The sequence below is a fragment of the Sceloporus occidentalis genome, unplaced genomic scaffold (genome assembly GCF_023333645.1).
Source record: "Sceloporus occidentalis isolate IW3139 unplaced genomic scaffold, rSceOcc1.0.p SCAF_45, whole genome shotgun sequence".
In the NCBI taxonomy this organism is placed as follows: Eukaryota; Metazoa; Chordata; class Lepidosauria; order Squamata; family Phrynosomatidae; genus Sceloporus; species Sceloporus occidentalis.
In genome coordinates this window covers 6,332,289-6,348,703 of record NW_028317025.1, presented here as the reverse complement: position 1 = coordinate 6,348,703, position 16,415 = coordinate 6,332,289, and the positions used below count along the sequence as shown (strand labels likewise).

At 43.8% G+C, this 16,415-nt stretch overlaps 1 protein-coding gene across 1 annotated transcript in view; it reads right to left on the bottom strand.

Moving 5' to 3' along the window:
• Window positions 1–14,288, bottom strand: part of LOC149289524 (3',5'-cyclic-AMP phosphodiesterase 4C-like) — a 289,399-nt gene extending 275,111 nt beyond the window's left edge. The window contains exon 1 of the mRNA XM_089490564.1: window positions 14,119–14,288. Coding sequence (XP_089346690.1) covers window positions 14,119–14,288 — 170 coding nt within the window. The remainder of the gene's footprint in view (window positions 1–14,118) is intronic.
• Window positions 14,289–16,415: the final 2,127 nt, after the last annotated feature.

The following is a 16,415-nucleotide window of genomic DNA, read 5'->3' as shown; positions in this document are numbered from 1 at the left end:
AGTGCACCAGGTGGAGACCCCGGGGCAGCCTCCCATGCGGCAAGCAGCTTACCGGGTACCCGAGACTGTACGGGAAGGTATGCGGTCCAAAATACGAGAAATGTTAGATCTAGGAGTTATTGAGCCCTCCAGCAGCCCTTGGGCTTCCCTGGTAGTGCTAGTGCCGAAGCGGGACGGCACGACCCGCTTCTGCGTGGACTACCGTAAGTTAAACGACCGGACTACAACCGACGCTTACCCCATGCCCCGAGTAGACGAACTCTTGGGCCGCATTGCTAGGGGAAATTTTCTCACTACCCTAGACCTGTAACATACATAGTAACATAGTTCATAAGGTTGAAAAAAGACCAAAGTCCATCAAGTTCAACCTATATACATATTGTGTCCCTACTGTGTTGATCCAGAGGAAGGCAAAAAAACCTTTATGAAGCAGATGCCAATTGCCCCATACCAGGGGGAAAATTCCTTCCCGACTCCAAATATGGCAATCAGAATAAATCCCTGGATCAACGTTCTGTCCCTATTAATCTAATATCCATAACTTGTAATATTATTGCTTTCAAGAAACACGTCCAGGCTCCTTTTGAACTCTTTTATTGAGTTTGCCATAACCACTTCCTCTGGCAGAGAGTTCCATAATCTCACCGCTCTTACTGTAAAGAACCCCCGTGTAAGGGTTACTGGCAGATCCCGCTGGCCCCAGAGGCCATTCCGAAGTCGGCCTTCATCACCCCTTTTGGCTTATACCAGTTTAAGGTTATGCCGTTTGGGATGAAGAACGCCCCGGCGACTTTCCAACGGATGATTGACCGGCTACTGGATGGCCTCCAGGACTTTGCGTGTGCATACCTGGACGACATCGCGATATATAGCGACAACTGGGACGAACACCTCGTTCACCTGGGAGTTGTATTAGACCGCATCAGATCTGCGGGTCTCACCTTGAAACCAGACAAGTGTAAGATAGGGGTTTCCGAGGTATCTTATCTAGGCCACCGGGTGGGCAGCGGGCGACAACGACCTGAACCTGCGAAGATAGAGGCAGTGGCTAACTGGCCCACCCCTACAACCAAGACACAGGTCTTAGCCTTTTTGGGTACAACGGGTTACTACCGACGGTTCGTCCCCAACTACAGCGCCATTGCCAAACCCCTGACGGACCTAACAAAAAAAAAAGTTCTGTGGTCCTGTGGTCTCCAGAGTGCGAAGCCGCCTTCCAGCAGTTAAAGAGTGCCTTGACCTCCGCCCCAGTACTAGCCGCGCCTGACCCGTCCAAGCGTTTTTCTGTCCACACAGATGCCTCCACATTCGGGCTGGGAGCAGTTCTAAGCCAAGTAGGAACTGACGGCAGTGAGCACCCCGTAGCCTACATCAGCCGAAAGCTGCTACCCAGGGAAGTCGGGTACGCTGCCGTGGAAAAAGAGTGCCTAGCGCTGGTGTGGGCTCTAAAGAAACTCCAACCCTACCTGTACGGGCAATCTTTTACAGTGCTTACCGACCACAATCCCCTCATTTGGCTGAACCGTGTCTCCGGGGACAATGGACGCCTGCTGCGATGGAGCTTAGCCCTACAACCCTACAACTTCACGGTTCAGTATCGTCCAGGAAAATAAAACGGGAACGCTGATGGGCTCTCACGGCAAACCGATCTTGTGCCCACCTAACTTCTCCCTACAGACTATGGGCCCGGGTACAGAGCGCCACACTCCAAAGACTGGGGAGCAGAGACAACCTAATGCCCACCTATCTTTCCCGGACAGCCCCAAGTCGACCCGTTAGGGGTCTAGCCGGGTCTGCCGGACTATGGGGGGGAGAGATGTGACGGCCCCGGGTTAATCGGTACCGTCTGTAATAGTTATTGTTTGTGATACCTGCATTTCCCAGTATATGCTGTAATTATGGTGTGTGCTTTTGTTCCCCTTGTTTGCTACCCTGTCCAGGTGCCACATGTCCTGCCCCCTCCCCCCTCACACAGACTACAGTAGAGACCCCCTACTGGGCTGAGTGCTAATACTCAGTCATATGCAAAGGAGGGCAGGATGTAATTCCCTTGTGTCTATTGGACGCAATTCCCTTGTGTGTCTATTGGACGTAACTCAATCCCTTGTACTGTTTAAATACCCCTGTGTTCCCAAATAAAGAGAGTCCTGTTTTCACCTCAACATGAGTGTTGCCTGATGCTTGGGGTGGGCTGCTATGATCCTGTATTGTCCTTTTCAGGACAATAACCACGCTGTGTAGCTAAGCTTCGGCTAGCCACAGTGCCAAGGTAGCTCCGGTGCAGCGACGCCCCCCCTTCTATCTACAACGCTGGTTCTGCCTGGCGCTGAAGGGGTTAATTGTTGGTGTCCCGGCAGGAGGAAGCAATGTTTGGCGGGAGTACCCAGTCGGGGTACAGGTCGGTCCCGTCACAGGGGGGATATCAGGGGGTCGAAGGGAGGGAAAGGACAGGGGGTGAGGTCCAAGTCATAACAGGATGCTTTGAATAGTGGCTCATGGTGCAGTAGCCACAAGCTAATCCGCAGACGCCTGAGAAAAAAGGGAGCGGGCATGGGGCCAGTGGTACCAGGTTTGTTGATATCTCTCAACTGCATTCGAATCCTACAGAGACAATTCCTCTAATGTGCGTTTGTTGTCTACCTGGAGGAACCATTCCCTAAAGGAGGAGTGGGGGGTCGCCCCAGTGCAGGGGTATGAGGGCCTTAGCAGCCGTGACCAGGTGCCTAACAACTGTCATTTTGTACCAGGAGAAGGAGAACGCCGGGGTGAAGGGAAGGACCTTATCAGTGAGTGACTCTAAGCAGGTGTGAACGGCGGACCAAAAGGGAGCAATACGGGGGCAGTACCACCAGAGATGGAGGAGAGAACCCGGTGACTCCCCACACCTCCAGCACTCGTCCGTCGACCCAGGCCGGTAGCGCGACAACACCGATGGGGGCCGGTACCAATGAGCTAGCAGTTTATAGGACATCTCCTGGTCTTTAGCGCTGAGAGAGCAGCGATGCGATAAGATACATATCTTGCTCCACTGTTCCTCTGTAAGTTGGAGGAGCGCCGTCTCCCACTTCCCCATAAACGTAGGGGGCGTAGGGGTCAGGGCAGACAGGAGAAGGCTGTACAGCTTGGAGATACCGTGAGACAGAGGGGCATTCATCACACATAGGGACTCGAAAGGGGGAGAGGTCACGCAACACGTTATATTTCTGCGCTAATGAGCGATAGAAGTTTCTCAGTTGCAGATAGCGAAGCCTATCCATCGGAGAGGGCGTCCCCAGTCCGACCAGGCGCTCCAGGGGCTTGAGCCCCGTAGGGGTCACAAAGAATCTCGAGGCACCCTCCGGAGCAGCAGTGGGAAAAATATCAGCTCCCATCCTGAGTACAGTTTTTTAATGATACACTATATGGCCAAAAGTATGCAGATGCCCCTCCTAGTTATTGAGTATAGGTGTTTTAATCAGACCCATTGTTAGCAGGTGTATAAAATCAAGCACATGATTATGCCATCTTCATTGACAAACATTGGCAGTAGAAGAGCTCAGTAATTCAAACGTGGCATCCTCTCACAGTGCCGCAAGTTAGTTCATGACATTTCTGCCCTACTAAATCTACCCTGGTCCAGTGTAAGTGCTATTATTGTGAAGTGGAAGTGTTTAGGAGTAACAACAGCTCAGCCATAAAGCAGTAGATCATATACACTCAAAGAGCTCCAAGCTCTGAAGTGTGTAGTGCATAAAAATCACCTGTCCTGGCCCCATCACTCACTACAGAGTCTTAAACTGCCCCTGGAAGCAACATGAGCACAAACACTTGGTACTGGGAGCTTTATGAAGTGGGTTTTCATGGCTAAACAGCTGCACATAAGCCCAAGGTCACTATGTGCAATGCCAAGTGTCAGCTGAAGGGGTATAAAGCACACCACTAATGGACTCTAACGCCGGAGTAATAAATAACACTTTACTGTCTGGATGTCTGATGGATGAATACGGGCTTGGCAGATACCAGATAGCACTAATGGGTAATTAAAAATCATCTTTTGTGTTTGCAAGTGGTGTACATGAAGCACTGAAGGGACTTCACCCACTCATCACCTGTGGGATTTAGAGGTAGAGAGTGTAAATAAATGGTATATATTTTATTGAATGACCACTCAGCTTATTATATGTGCACTGTCCAGTCCTGTCCAACATACATTGACAAAAAAACGCATGTATGAAAACCTCATTAAGGTGCACAAAAAGGATCCCATCAAGGTGATCTGCTTTTATTATGCAGCTTTTTAGTTCATAGTATTTTTTCCTGAATTTGTACTTAACAGTATACCGAGTTTCTTCCTGCCACGAAAAAGTGATAGGAGTCTTTGAACAAAAAAGTACTTTTTACCTCATGTTTCTATTATGCTATAATTATGACCTGTCACATCAATGTTTGTAACATTCCCAGTAAATTTTGGTTTTTGAATGACTCTGCTTGGGGAAAAAAGAAATGATTACTTTAATATTATGAATAATACATTTTAACACATATATAACCAGAGAGATATCAACTCACCAAGTGATGATTGCAAGCGCAATCTGTCAAATCTATAATTCTTTCCTCCAAGTGTTTCAAAGAAAGTGATTAAGACAAAATATCATCTGTGGCTTTTACAGCTGGGTGCCTGAATGCAAACCTCTACTATATTTACTAAAAGCACATGCATTCTAAGGTTCGTTCTTACAAAAGCTCTTTAATCCCTTAACAGAGTAAAAATCTACCATTACATAATAAAAAGTGGACCAAAGGACCACTAGGACGTAACAACGGAGATTAGACTATCTAATGACAGTCTGGAGTCACCCTTGCCAGCCGCAGCATCACTAGCCTAAGTGCCAGAATTCCTCTTTGGGCATTCCTGTCAGTACCAAAGCTAACACTACCAGAAGCACTTTTCCATACTATTAAAAAAAGGGTGCCCAAATTCCATGTACTTCCTTCAACTAGAATATGTTTAAAAAAAAAAAAAAAAAAAGCCCTTTTCTCAAGTTTTTAAAATCAATTTTGTAGTATGTAAACTGTTATTAAAAGAAAGCTTAAAATAAATATATACGAAAACTATGGTTAAACAAGAAAAACGTTCCACTCAATAGGGTGGAATACCCCTGTCGTGAAGTGTTTAAAGTTTAAGTACCAATTAAGTGTTCTGTAATATAAAGGGATGTATGCATAGAAACACTGATATCTGTGGAACGAACATCTGGACCATCTCATCGGCTTGTTTTTCTCATCTGATATTAAACCTTATTTTGTCCTTGTTGTATTATATTAAACAATATTTTTGTGGTCTTCCTTATGAATGTTCAGCATACTGTATATTGAGGTTGAATAATAATTTACTCTCACACACCTATTAATAGTAACATAGCAATTTAGGTGGAAAAAAGATGCATCAAAAAGTCAATCAAATTCAACTTTTGTAACGAAGACAACATATTTCACATTATATTACCTATGCATATATTGGACTAGACAGACAAGACAACACAAGGAAATATGTTTCTTACAAAAAAAGCTATTGGTTGTTATGTACAAAATTGTTAGTTATGCTGAGGTCACTTTAAAGGATCGCAAGGACTGGACCAGATCTCTGTTTTAGCGCTAATCCTGTGTGCAAGTGTTTGATTCTGCTATGACGTCATATCTAGGTACTCAGCATCTATCACCAGCACACAGGGTTAGGAAACACTGAAGCAGACGTCTGAAGGAAGAGACCTCGCCCTCCCTCCAAGAAGAATAAAGAAAAGGGAGAAAAGTAAGATGAGGAGAAGGGGGGTAGATTGTGGAAAAGGGGAGAAGTTAAGAGACATTAGAGGTAGGTATGTATAGGTAAAGAATAGGAAAAGGAGAGGGATGATGAGAAATGGGAGAGGGTGTGGAGAAGTAAGCATGTGGCTGCAAGGGTCAGAGGGAAGAGCCATCATGAATTTGTATAGGGCTGCAACTAACGATTATTTTCATAATCGATTAGTTGGCCGATTATTTTTTCGATTAATCGATTAATCGGATAAAAAAAATAAATGTAAATTTTTCATTTATTTAAAATAATGTAATAAACAAATTATATTAAATACAAACAGCATAATAAAAAAACTTTGATAAAATGCATTTCTTGCCTTTATTTCGCAACCAGCCCCCCCCAATTTATGCACGTTTGAGCCCAGGCTTGCCACGCTGCCTCCCAGACATGTCACGCTGCCTCCCACATATGCCACTCCACGCTGCCCCCCACATATACCACTCCACGCTGCCCCCCACATATACCATTCCACTCTGCCCCCCACATATGCCACTCCACTCTGCCTCCCACATATGCCACTCCACCTCCCACATATGCCACTCCATGCTGCCTCCCACATATGCCACTCCACGCTGCCTCCCACATATGCCACTCCACTCTGCCTCCCACATATGCCACTCCACTCTGCCTCCCACATATGCCACTCCACCTCCCACATATGCCACTCCATGCTGCCTCCCACATATGCCACTCCACGCTGCCTCCCACATATGCCACTCCACGCTGCCTCCCACATATGCCACTCCACTCTGCCTCCCACATATGCCACTCCACGCTGCCTCCCACATATGCCACTCCACGCTGCCTCCCACATATGTCACTCCACGCTGCCTCCCACATATGCCACTCCACGCTGCCTCCCACATATGCCACTCCACGCTGCCTCCCACATATGCCACTCCACTCTGCCTCCCACATATGCCACTCCACTCTGCCTCCCACATATGCCACTCCACGCTGCCTCCCACATATGCCACTCCACGCTGCCTCCCACATATGTCACTCCACGCTGCCTCCCACATATGCCACTCCACGCTGCCTCCCACATATGCCACTCCACGCTGCCTCCCACATATGCCACTCCACGCTGCCTCCAACATATGCCACTCCATGCTGCCTCCCACATATGCCACTCCACTCTACCCCCAGATACGCCACTCCACTCTACCCCCAGATATGCCACTGTGGCCCCAGATCTGCCTTATACACGCTGATACACCACTCCATCCTCCCCAGACATGCCACACTGCCCTCCCCACATATGCCACTCCACTCTACCCCCAGATACGCCACTCCACTCTACACCCAGATATGCCACTGTGGCCCCAGATCTGCCTTATACACCCTGATTCACCACTCTGTCCTCCCCAGACATGCCACACTGCCCTCCCCACATATGCCTTATATACCCTATATGCCTTATACCCCCAGATATGTCACTCCGTCCTCCCCAGATATGCCTTATACCCCCCAGATATCTCATAGTCCCCTCATAGAGTCACAGACCATACTTTTATAAATAAGTACTGGGTTAATCTTCACTGCCCCCAGGATTTAGATTCCCCTTAGTTTGCCCCCCTTTATCTCTAACTGCACCTTAAGTTAACTTTAATAAATTAATAAAATTAACCCTCAGTCCTCATCATTAAATTAACCCTAAACACCCCATTAACCATAACTGCCCCTAAATTAACCCTAAAGACCCCATCAACCACAACATCCCCTAAATTAACCCTAAAGACCCCATCAACCACAACAGCCCCTAAATTAACCCTAAACATACCATTAACCAAAACTGCCTCAAATTAACCCCAAACACCCCATTAACCACAGCTGCTCCTAAATTAACCCTAAACACACCATTAACCATAGCTGCCCCTAAATTAACCCTAAACACCCTATTAACCATAACTGTCCCTAAATTAACCCTAAACACCCCATTAACCATAACTGCCCCTAAATTAACCCTAAACACCCCATTAACCATAACTGCCCCTAAATTAACTCCCACCTCCCCTTACTTTCAGTAGCCCAAATATTAATTTTATACTTACAGTTAGATGAGTGTCACAGCCATGTGGTTCTGGCCTTCTGGGAGAAGGAAGGGGGCGGGGCCAGTTGTCACAGTGATTACAGGGAGGGACTGGTAAGTAGGAGCTGCTGCTGTGAGTCACTAAAACGGATTATATAATGAGGGGTATTTTTCAGAGCTTGCTCTGAAAAAACCCTCATTTAATAATCGATAAAAATCGATTCAACTAATCGATAATGAAATTCGTTGGCAACGATTTTCATTATCGATTATTATCGATTAGTTGTTGCAGCCCTAAATTTGTATGTATGTGTGCACGGGAAGCAGTTTGTAAGGGCAGTGTATATGTGTGTGTAAGGGCAGTGCATATGGGCAGTGCATATTTGTGTGTATGGGCAGGCATTTGTAAGGACAGTTTATATGTGTGTATTGTGACAATCTATCCATACTATTGCTGTTTTTGGCCTAAAAGACTCACACTTATACATTCATAGTGTCCTTCGCAGAGTCCAGCAACAGTGAAAATGTCTGTGTGCGTATGTGGGGGAGGACAGTACAAATTAAACTGTATGTGTTAGTAAACAGTCTTAGACTGTGTGTGCCAGGGCATAGCGTGTGTGAGAGGAGTGTCATTGCACGGCGCTACAATGAGTGTATGTGGGGGGAGTGTACAAGGCTAGATTAAATGAGTTTGTGGGGGGTGTCAGTGTACAGTGTGTGTATCAGTGCAAGTTTTAAATTGTGTGTGTTTTTGGGCTGTGTCAGTGTACAGTGTTAAACTGTGTTGGGAGTTTGTGTATGGTGTTGGGGTGAGTGTGTATAGGGGTGTCAGTGTATAATGTTAAACTTTTGGGTGCTAGAGTGTGTATGTGGGGGTGTCAGTAAACAGTATTAGACCGTGTGCAGCGTATATGGTGTTAGACTCTGTGTGTGTATTTGCATAAGGTGTTAGAGTGTAGGGAGGTGGTGCAGGGAGCAGGTGAAAAAGGAGAGCAATTATTTCCTATGCTAGGGTAGGTGTGATGCACCCTGTGTACTTGGCTCAGTTACCCCCACACTCCATCTGCTAGGCTTTAAAAATATTCCCTTTTATGTAAAAAATGCAAGTACACAACAGAATATTCTTGTCTTGGCTGCTTCTTTGTCTAGGACCAGCCCTAGGTGCCACTAAAACAAAGTTGAAATGACTATATTGAAAAATAGGTTGAGACATGGTACATGAGTGGTGTGTGTTTGAATGTGTGTCTGGGTATGAAAGCATGTGTGTGTCTCTGTTATTTTGAACTGTTTTTCTAGTTATGTTAGTGTTTGTGTGACAGGACATGGTTTGGGTATGTTGGTGTGTGTTTGGGTATGTGATTGCAAGTGTTTGAGTTTGTGGGTATGTTAGGGTTTGTAAGTGTGGGTGTCTGTGTGTATTAGTGATTAGATGTGAGGGTTTGAGTTTGTCTTTTATCGTGAGTGTCCCTCCTCAGGCTTTGGATAGGCCCCACGTTTTGTGACCGCAAGCTTGGCATGTCAGGGACCTTAGACGGTGCCTTCAATACCTTGTCGTAGTATCTGTAGTTCATCCGTGTCTGTAAATTGATGTTTTGTTTCAAATGTTGCGAACTATGGTGGTGTGAGTTATCAGACATAAACTGCGGTCACATAATATTAGGTGGTAACTTTGATGTTTTTCTATGTATACTCAATGCTTCTATGTATACTCTTTAATAAGTGTACTAGGATTGTGACACAATGTTGAAAAGGCTTGTTTTCTGGTATTGTATTTGTTCACAAGTCTTGTCATTTTGTATTTTCAGCAGTGGCGACTCTAGAAACAATATATAGGGGGGGCACACAAGATACCACAGTCAAACTGGGGGGGCATTAATAATTTCCAAATGTAATGTACTATGGAATTATACTTTTGTTATTGGGCTAAAATAATATCATTCAACATGGGAAGCCTGAAGCCACAATTGAGTGCGACTAATCCTTGAAATAAATATTATAACACAATAAATAACTTTTCCACTAAATGATTTCAGGGCCTTGAATGTTTTGTCCCCTGAAGTCACTACAACTTCAAGAGGGCATTTTATCTCTGGATAAATATAAATTAAATAATTCCTACTGTAAGTTAAGTGCCAGGAAACAGATGACCAAACACACACACCAACACAGGCTCTGTCACACCGACACCCAGACACACACACCAGGACAGGCTCTGCCACACCGACAACCAAAAACACACACACCAGCACAGGCTCTGTCACACAGACACACACACCAGGACAGGCTCTGTCACACCGACACCCAGACACACACACCAGGACAGGCTCTGTCACACCGACACCCAGACACACACACCAGGACAGGCTCTGTCACACAGACACCCAGACACACACACCAGGACAGGCTCTGTCACACCGACACCCAGACACACACACCAGGACAGGCTCTGCCACACAGACACCCACACACACCAGGACAGGCTCTGTCACACCGACACCCAGACACACACACCAGGACAGGCTCTGCCACACCGACAACCAAACACACACACACCAGGACAGGCTCTGCCACACAGTCACCCACACACATCAGGACAGGCTCTGCCACACCCACATCCAAACACACACACCAGGACAGGCTCTGACACACTGACACCCAAACACACACCCTAGGACAGGCTCTGCCACACCAACACCCAAACACACACCAGGACAGGCTCTGCCACACCAACACCCAAACACACACCAGGACAGGCTCTGCCACACCAACACCCAAACACACACCAGGACAGGCTCTGCCACACCAACACCTATACACACACACCCGAGGACAGGCTCTGCTACACTGATAACCAAAACACACAAACAGCAGGACACAATCTACGTCACAGACGTCTACATCAGAATGGATTTTTCACACTGCATTGTCGTTTATACCCCCCTTAGTGTTTTTGCCCCTTGTGTATTGATGCCCCTGCTGCCCATATATATTAACATTAGCCCCAGTTGCCGATAGCAGGTATAGATCAACACATTAACACACAAACCAAGCTTTGCATGTATAGATCAACTGAAATTCACTTGTGATCTCAAATAAACAGAATCAGACATACAAATCCTGTATTTTATATAAAAAGCATTGCAGGTATAGATCAAATAAATACATGGAAACAGCATTGCAGGTATTAATCAACTGAATAAGACATATTAACCCTGTATTTGCAGGTATAAATAAATAATGTATGGAAACATAGCATAGCAGATATGGATCTACAGAATAACACACAAACCCAGCTTTGCAGGTATAGATCAATTGGAATTCACATAAAAACACGTCATTAAAAGGTATATTTAAAACCCCCTAAATTACACGCATAGATCACAGGTTGCACACCCCAAAGCCAGCCCTGGCGTCCACACTTCCCACACAGCAATCACACTCCTATCATACCCAGGCAACCAGTAAATGCTGGTACCTAGGCATGATGAGACTGTGCTTGCTGTGGTTGCTGTTAGCAATCACACTCCTATCATGCCAAGTCAGCCAGTACATGCTCGAGGTGCGGCCCGCGTAAGATCGGTTGCCCTGGCTGCCGATCTTACGCGGGCCGCACCTCGAGGTCTCGCGGGCCGCATTTGGCCCGCATGTTAGACGCCCCTGCCTTATCACTTTCTAACCCCCTCTCCCTCCCTTATCACTTTCTAACCCCCTCTCCCTCCCTTATCACTTTCTAACCCCCTCTCCCTACTCACTATCTACCCTCCCCCTTTGTAGTTGTCTCACCTTTAGGTCCAGCGACGGGAGCACGAGGCTTCTGTCTTCGTTCTCTGCTGCGGTGGCCGCTGCTTCAGGATGAAATGCCGGCACCGCGACGGAGGTAGAGGCTTCGTGGAGGAGAATGGGGGGCACCGAGCGGTTGCTAGGCGCCCCTCTCTCTCCTCCGCATAAAAAAAAAGAAAAAAAAAAGGACGGGATTTAAAGTCGCATTGCCCCCCAAGGATTAACCTAGGGGGGGGCAATTGCCCCCCCTTGCCCCCCTGTAGCGACGCCACTGATTTTCAGGGGTCTTGGGAATTGTCCCATTTTAGATCTTCACAGGTATAGAAATGACATATGTGTTACTGTCAGGAATTATATAGCAGGAGATGTTAGAATTATTTTGTGCAGTTATGTACTAATCATTTTAGCACCTCAAACACACAAAGGCAAAAATATCAAAAGCAACAACATATAGCAAATCACAGATGGCTTCACTCATCGAAATATGGCTAAAAAACATTCATATTTGGTGGGCACCCATCATTCAAAAACAAGTATGCCATTTCCTCTGCGTATATATGTTAAAGTCAACATAACTTTGTTACGGTCTTCTTTATTCATGTGGAAAATTAAAAACGTACACCATTGGATATAGAGCATAAATGCAAATATTTGTTATGTCCAATTTACCAATGCGTACAGCTTTGTAGAATAGGATAGTGTTATATAAATAAAAGAACCAACGCCAAGATAAAATAATAAATCGCTTACAGAAATGGACACGAAGTTTGTTTATGATAAGCACACATATTTTACATGCCTCACAACATCTAAAATGTCGAAAGAGGGACCATTTTAGTTTAATAGGTGCGGTTAGAGTGACTGGAGGTAGGACTTTTCCTGTGATCAGGTGAAGTTGCAATCAGGTGAGCTATTAGAATGCAGTAAGCATTTGGAAAAATAATAATGTATTTAAGCTAAGCAATTAGATTTATAAACAGACTTTCTGTGTATACAGATCGTATTGTGATTTTTAGAGCTGTCAATATGGTGAAACACACATACCATCTAAAAAATTGTGCAACAGATGAGGGAAGAGAGACAAATGGAATGGGGTTTCAAAGAGAGACTGTTGCTGTTAAGCAGGGTCACTTGGAAGGTATGATTTTATGGTGCAAAGAAAAGATTAACTACCCAAAAGATGCTGCTTTGATAGCTTTGTAGAAGAAATCAGAAACAGACATGAAAGCCTGCAAAGAAGGCTGCAGTTTCACATCAAATGTCACTAGCCTTAATTTATACTATAAAAACAGAGCAGTGGATATCAATCAGAAACTTCTAATGTGCGCCATTTCTAGCTGTTGATAAATAGGAGATGTTTAAAAACTGCTATAGATTCATATAGAATCCACAACCTAATTTTGGCCATGTATGTGGTATAGGATCAGAACATACACCATTAACACACCTTTCATTTGCACTCACCTAGGTACTAATGGTGGGAGGAATCCATATAAACAACAGTATTAAGTAACTATTTAAACACACCATGACTCAATAAATAAAAAAATCCAGAATAATAAATGTGTTAGCATGGTTGTTTGATACTTTTGTGTTCATTGATCTGTCATCTGAACCCTGTTAACCAAATCTGATGTTCCGGGTATCCAAAAAAGAAAGCAGTAAACATGTTTTTAAATCAAATAAAAATACTACATTGGAAGCATGGTTTCTGCAGGTACGCTGGCTACAGATTGTATTCTGTAAGTACAATGTAGTAAATTAATGCACCTAGCTTGATTTAAACAACATTCATAAGGTTCTTCTCACCCTTAATAATGATATGGAGTAGTCCAAATTGTAATGTCTTTTTTTTTCCTAGTTATGTCTTTGTGTTGTCAGTTTTGCAGTTGTTTTCCAACACTATACATATGTTGACATAACATTTATAATATAGACTATGGATTAGACCACTAAGTGATAAATACACCCCTGCCAAAGCCACTTAAACTGTTCTATTATTTTTTCAAAATTAACCAGAAATATAAGTAGTCCTTCAGATGGGATTTTTGAGTCTGTTGTAACACCAGCCACTACTGTATCTGACAAAGGGGGTTAAAATAATGCATTAAGGTTTTGGGGGGAAAAAAACAACAAACCTTGATATTTGGTAAACTGGCATAGCAACCAACATTATAATTTTTGAAAGAGTTTCACAGCTGAAGCAAGTCGGCATGTTTAACAGAGACCTAACTCCTCAGACTTTCCTCCAGAGACACTTTATCTGTTGCTGGTAGTGAAATATTCAAAGCTGCGAATAGCTCTTATTCATACAGAAATTAATTGAGTTATTGCTCTGTCACACTAACAAAGGAAATATTTTGTATTCCAAGGCAAAATATTGTTGGTATACACCAGAACACAGATATCTTACATCCTTACATAAAGAATGGAGATGGTGTTACGGGATAACCCTCTTGCATACAGATCTTACCGCTTGTGAAAAGAAGATGGCCAGGACATTCTTGGTTTCTTCAGTCCGGGACGGTGCTTGTTCTCCATTGCCCGGCAGTACAAATATTTGTCAGTATCTGAATGGTACCTCTGCTTTATCTTTATATGAGTCCGTGGCTGTCTCCACAAATGTTTTGGTGGCTTGGCCATGCCAGCACCCTCTCTGCTGAGAGTCGCACATATTACAGGCTCAGAATTTACCAAGTCCATCTTCTTTGTATTGTTTTCTTATTCACTCAAAGAGGACAGATTCCAGGTCCATAAAGACAAGTGAGATCTGCTTGGCAGATAGATGTACGATCAATGAAGCACGTCTTGCTTCTTTTGTATATGACAGAGAGAGTGAGTCCAGAAAAAAAGAGAAAGCACTGCGCACTCATTCAGGAGACTAATGCATTCAATACACAGTGGCAGACTGGAACCCACTGCTTTGTCTAGGAAGCGCAGGTAGTGGCTGAACTACAAGAGAGGTGGTGCTGACACTCCCAGTTGTTCACACAGAAGGGTGCAGCTATATAAAAGCAGCAATCATAGCTGCACACACAAAAAAAACAGCTGGAGAGAGAGGGGTGCCGTAATTCTCAGCTCCATGTCAGAAATTGAGAGAAAAATAACGAGGTTCAAAGTGCTGAAACGTGGCTGTAACAATCGTAATTCTACTTGTTGTGCTTAGAAAAGGAGCTGTCCAAATATTTAGTGCTGAATCAGTTACAACATAACAAGAGGTAAATCGCTAAGGCAAAGAAAGGCTCTATACATCTTACCATGGTCTTTTAGTGCTGTCTACGGAATTTGACATATGTAACAGAACTGGTCGCTATCCAAGTAGAGAACAGAATACAAGATGCAGAGGGGACTATCAGAATGAGAAACAATGACATTAAACTGACAGCTCACAATACAGTTAATTTATGAAAAGGTCAAGGGGGCGAGAGTAGGGTGTCATGTAAGTGTCATCATGTGGCAGGAACATTTGGAATATAAGGCTGTAACTATTCATGTGCTAAAGCTATCAGGATAAAGGCATAATTACACTCTCAAGTGCTCAAATAAAAGTGCATATATCTGTGGCCTCTTGGTTAGGGAAATTACAACGTAAGGAACCAGAACATAATGCTCTCTTTATTCCACAACAGGTTTTCTACATTTTGTTTAACTCTTTAGGTATGTTTTCTTTAATCAAATCATTGAAGTGCCACTCACTGACAATATTTACCAGAAATAATTTCCATTTTACTTTATACCAAGCACTCCTATATGCTTGCCCAATCTGTGTGCCAGACTCTTTGTAATAAATGCTTCTAGTCTCCACCACTACATTTATTGTGTTATTATGTTCAATTCAACTTTGTTAGTCACGAACCACATTGACCTAAATAAATTATTTGCCTCATTATTTAATTCAAGCAACTATTGATGGTAACCTTGCCCAATTGTGCTTACGCTCTGACCATTTCAAGCGTGGTACCTATACGCTGAATATATCCCAATCATCTCCTTTACCTCTGTACTGTATACTCAATTGTATGCTTGCAACCAAATACTAAAATCAACCATTCTTGTTTCCTGCATTAATAATACTTTTCTGTAGCTCTCTGATTGAAAATGTTTGGTTTCAGTTCATAATATGTTATGGTGAGATTATTCTCTTTCTTTAAATTATATTGAGAATAATAGTTTCCTACATGTATTCTCAAAAAGACACCATGGAGTTCTTTTCTCATGAGATCCCAAATGTTGTATTTGTCATCTATTACTCCTACAGGTGGATTAAGACCAGAAGCAACAAAGTCATATATGTTTACCCCTAATACATTAATGCAGTATATATTGTGGTATATTGCACAACCATGTGTGCCTCCATAGTCACTATAAACAAGTATAATTTGTAATTTGTTGCTGGCTAATCATAATTTATTGAAGCTTGTCTTGAAATATATTTTATACAATTTGTGAAGTTTGAGAGCTTAGTGAGTGCAGTGTGTGTAATAGATGAGGAGTACAGCATAAAGAGTGACTGATAAGCGCAGAATGTTGCATGGGAAAGTGCAATGAAATCATTTTTGTGCATGCTGTCTGTAGAGCTCATTCTAGTTTTCTCAGGCCACCTTGTCTCCCCTGCATATATGACACAAAGCAACCAACATTTTGCATTGCTTAGGTACTCTAGTGTTTGTCTGTTGCGGGAGATGTCACGTGCAAAAAATATGACTGAAAATATATCTCTCGGCCACACAAGCAAGAAAACAGCAACAGGAATATGTAAATTTCATGAGG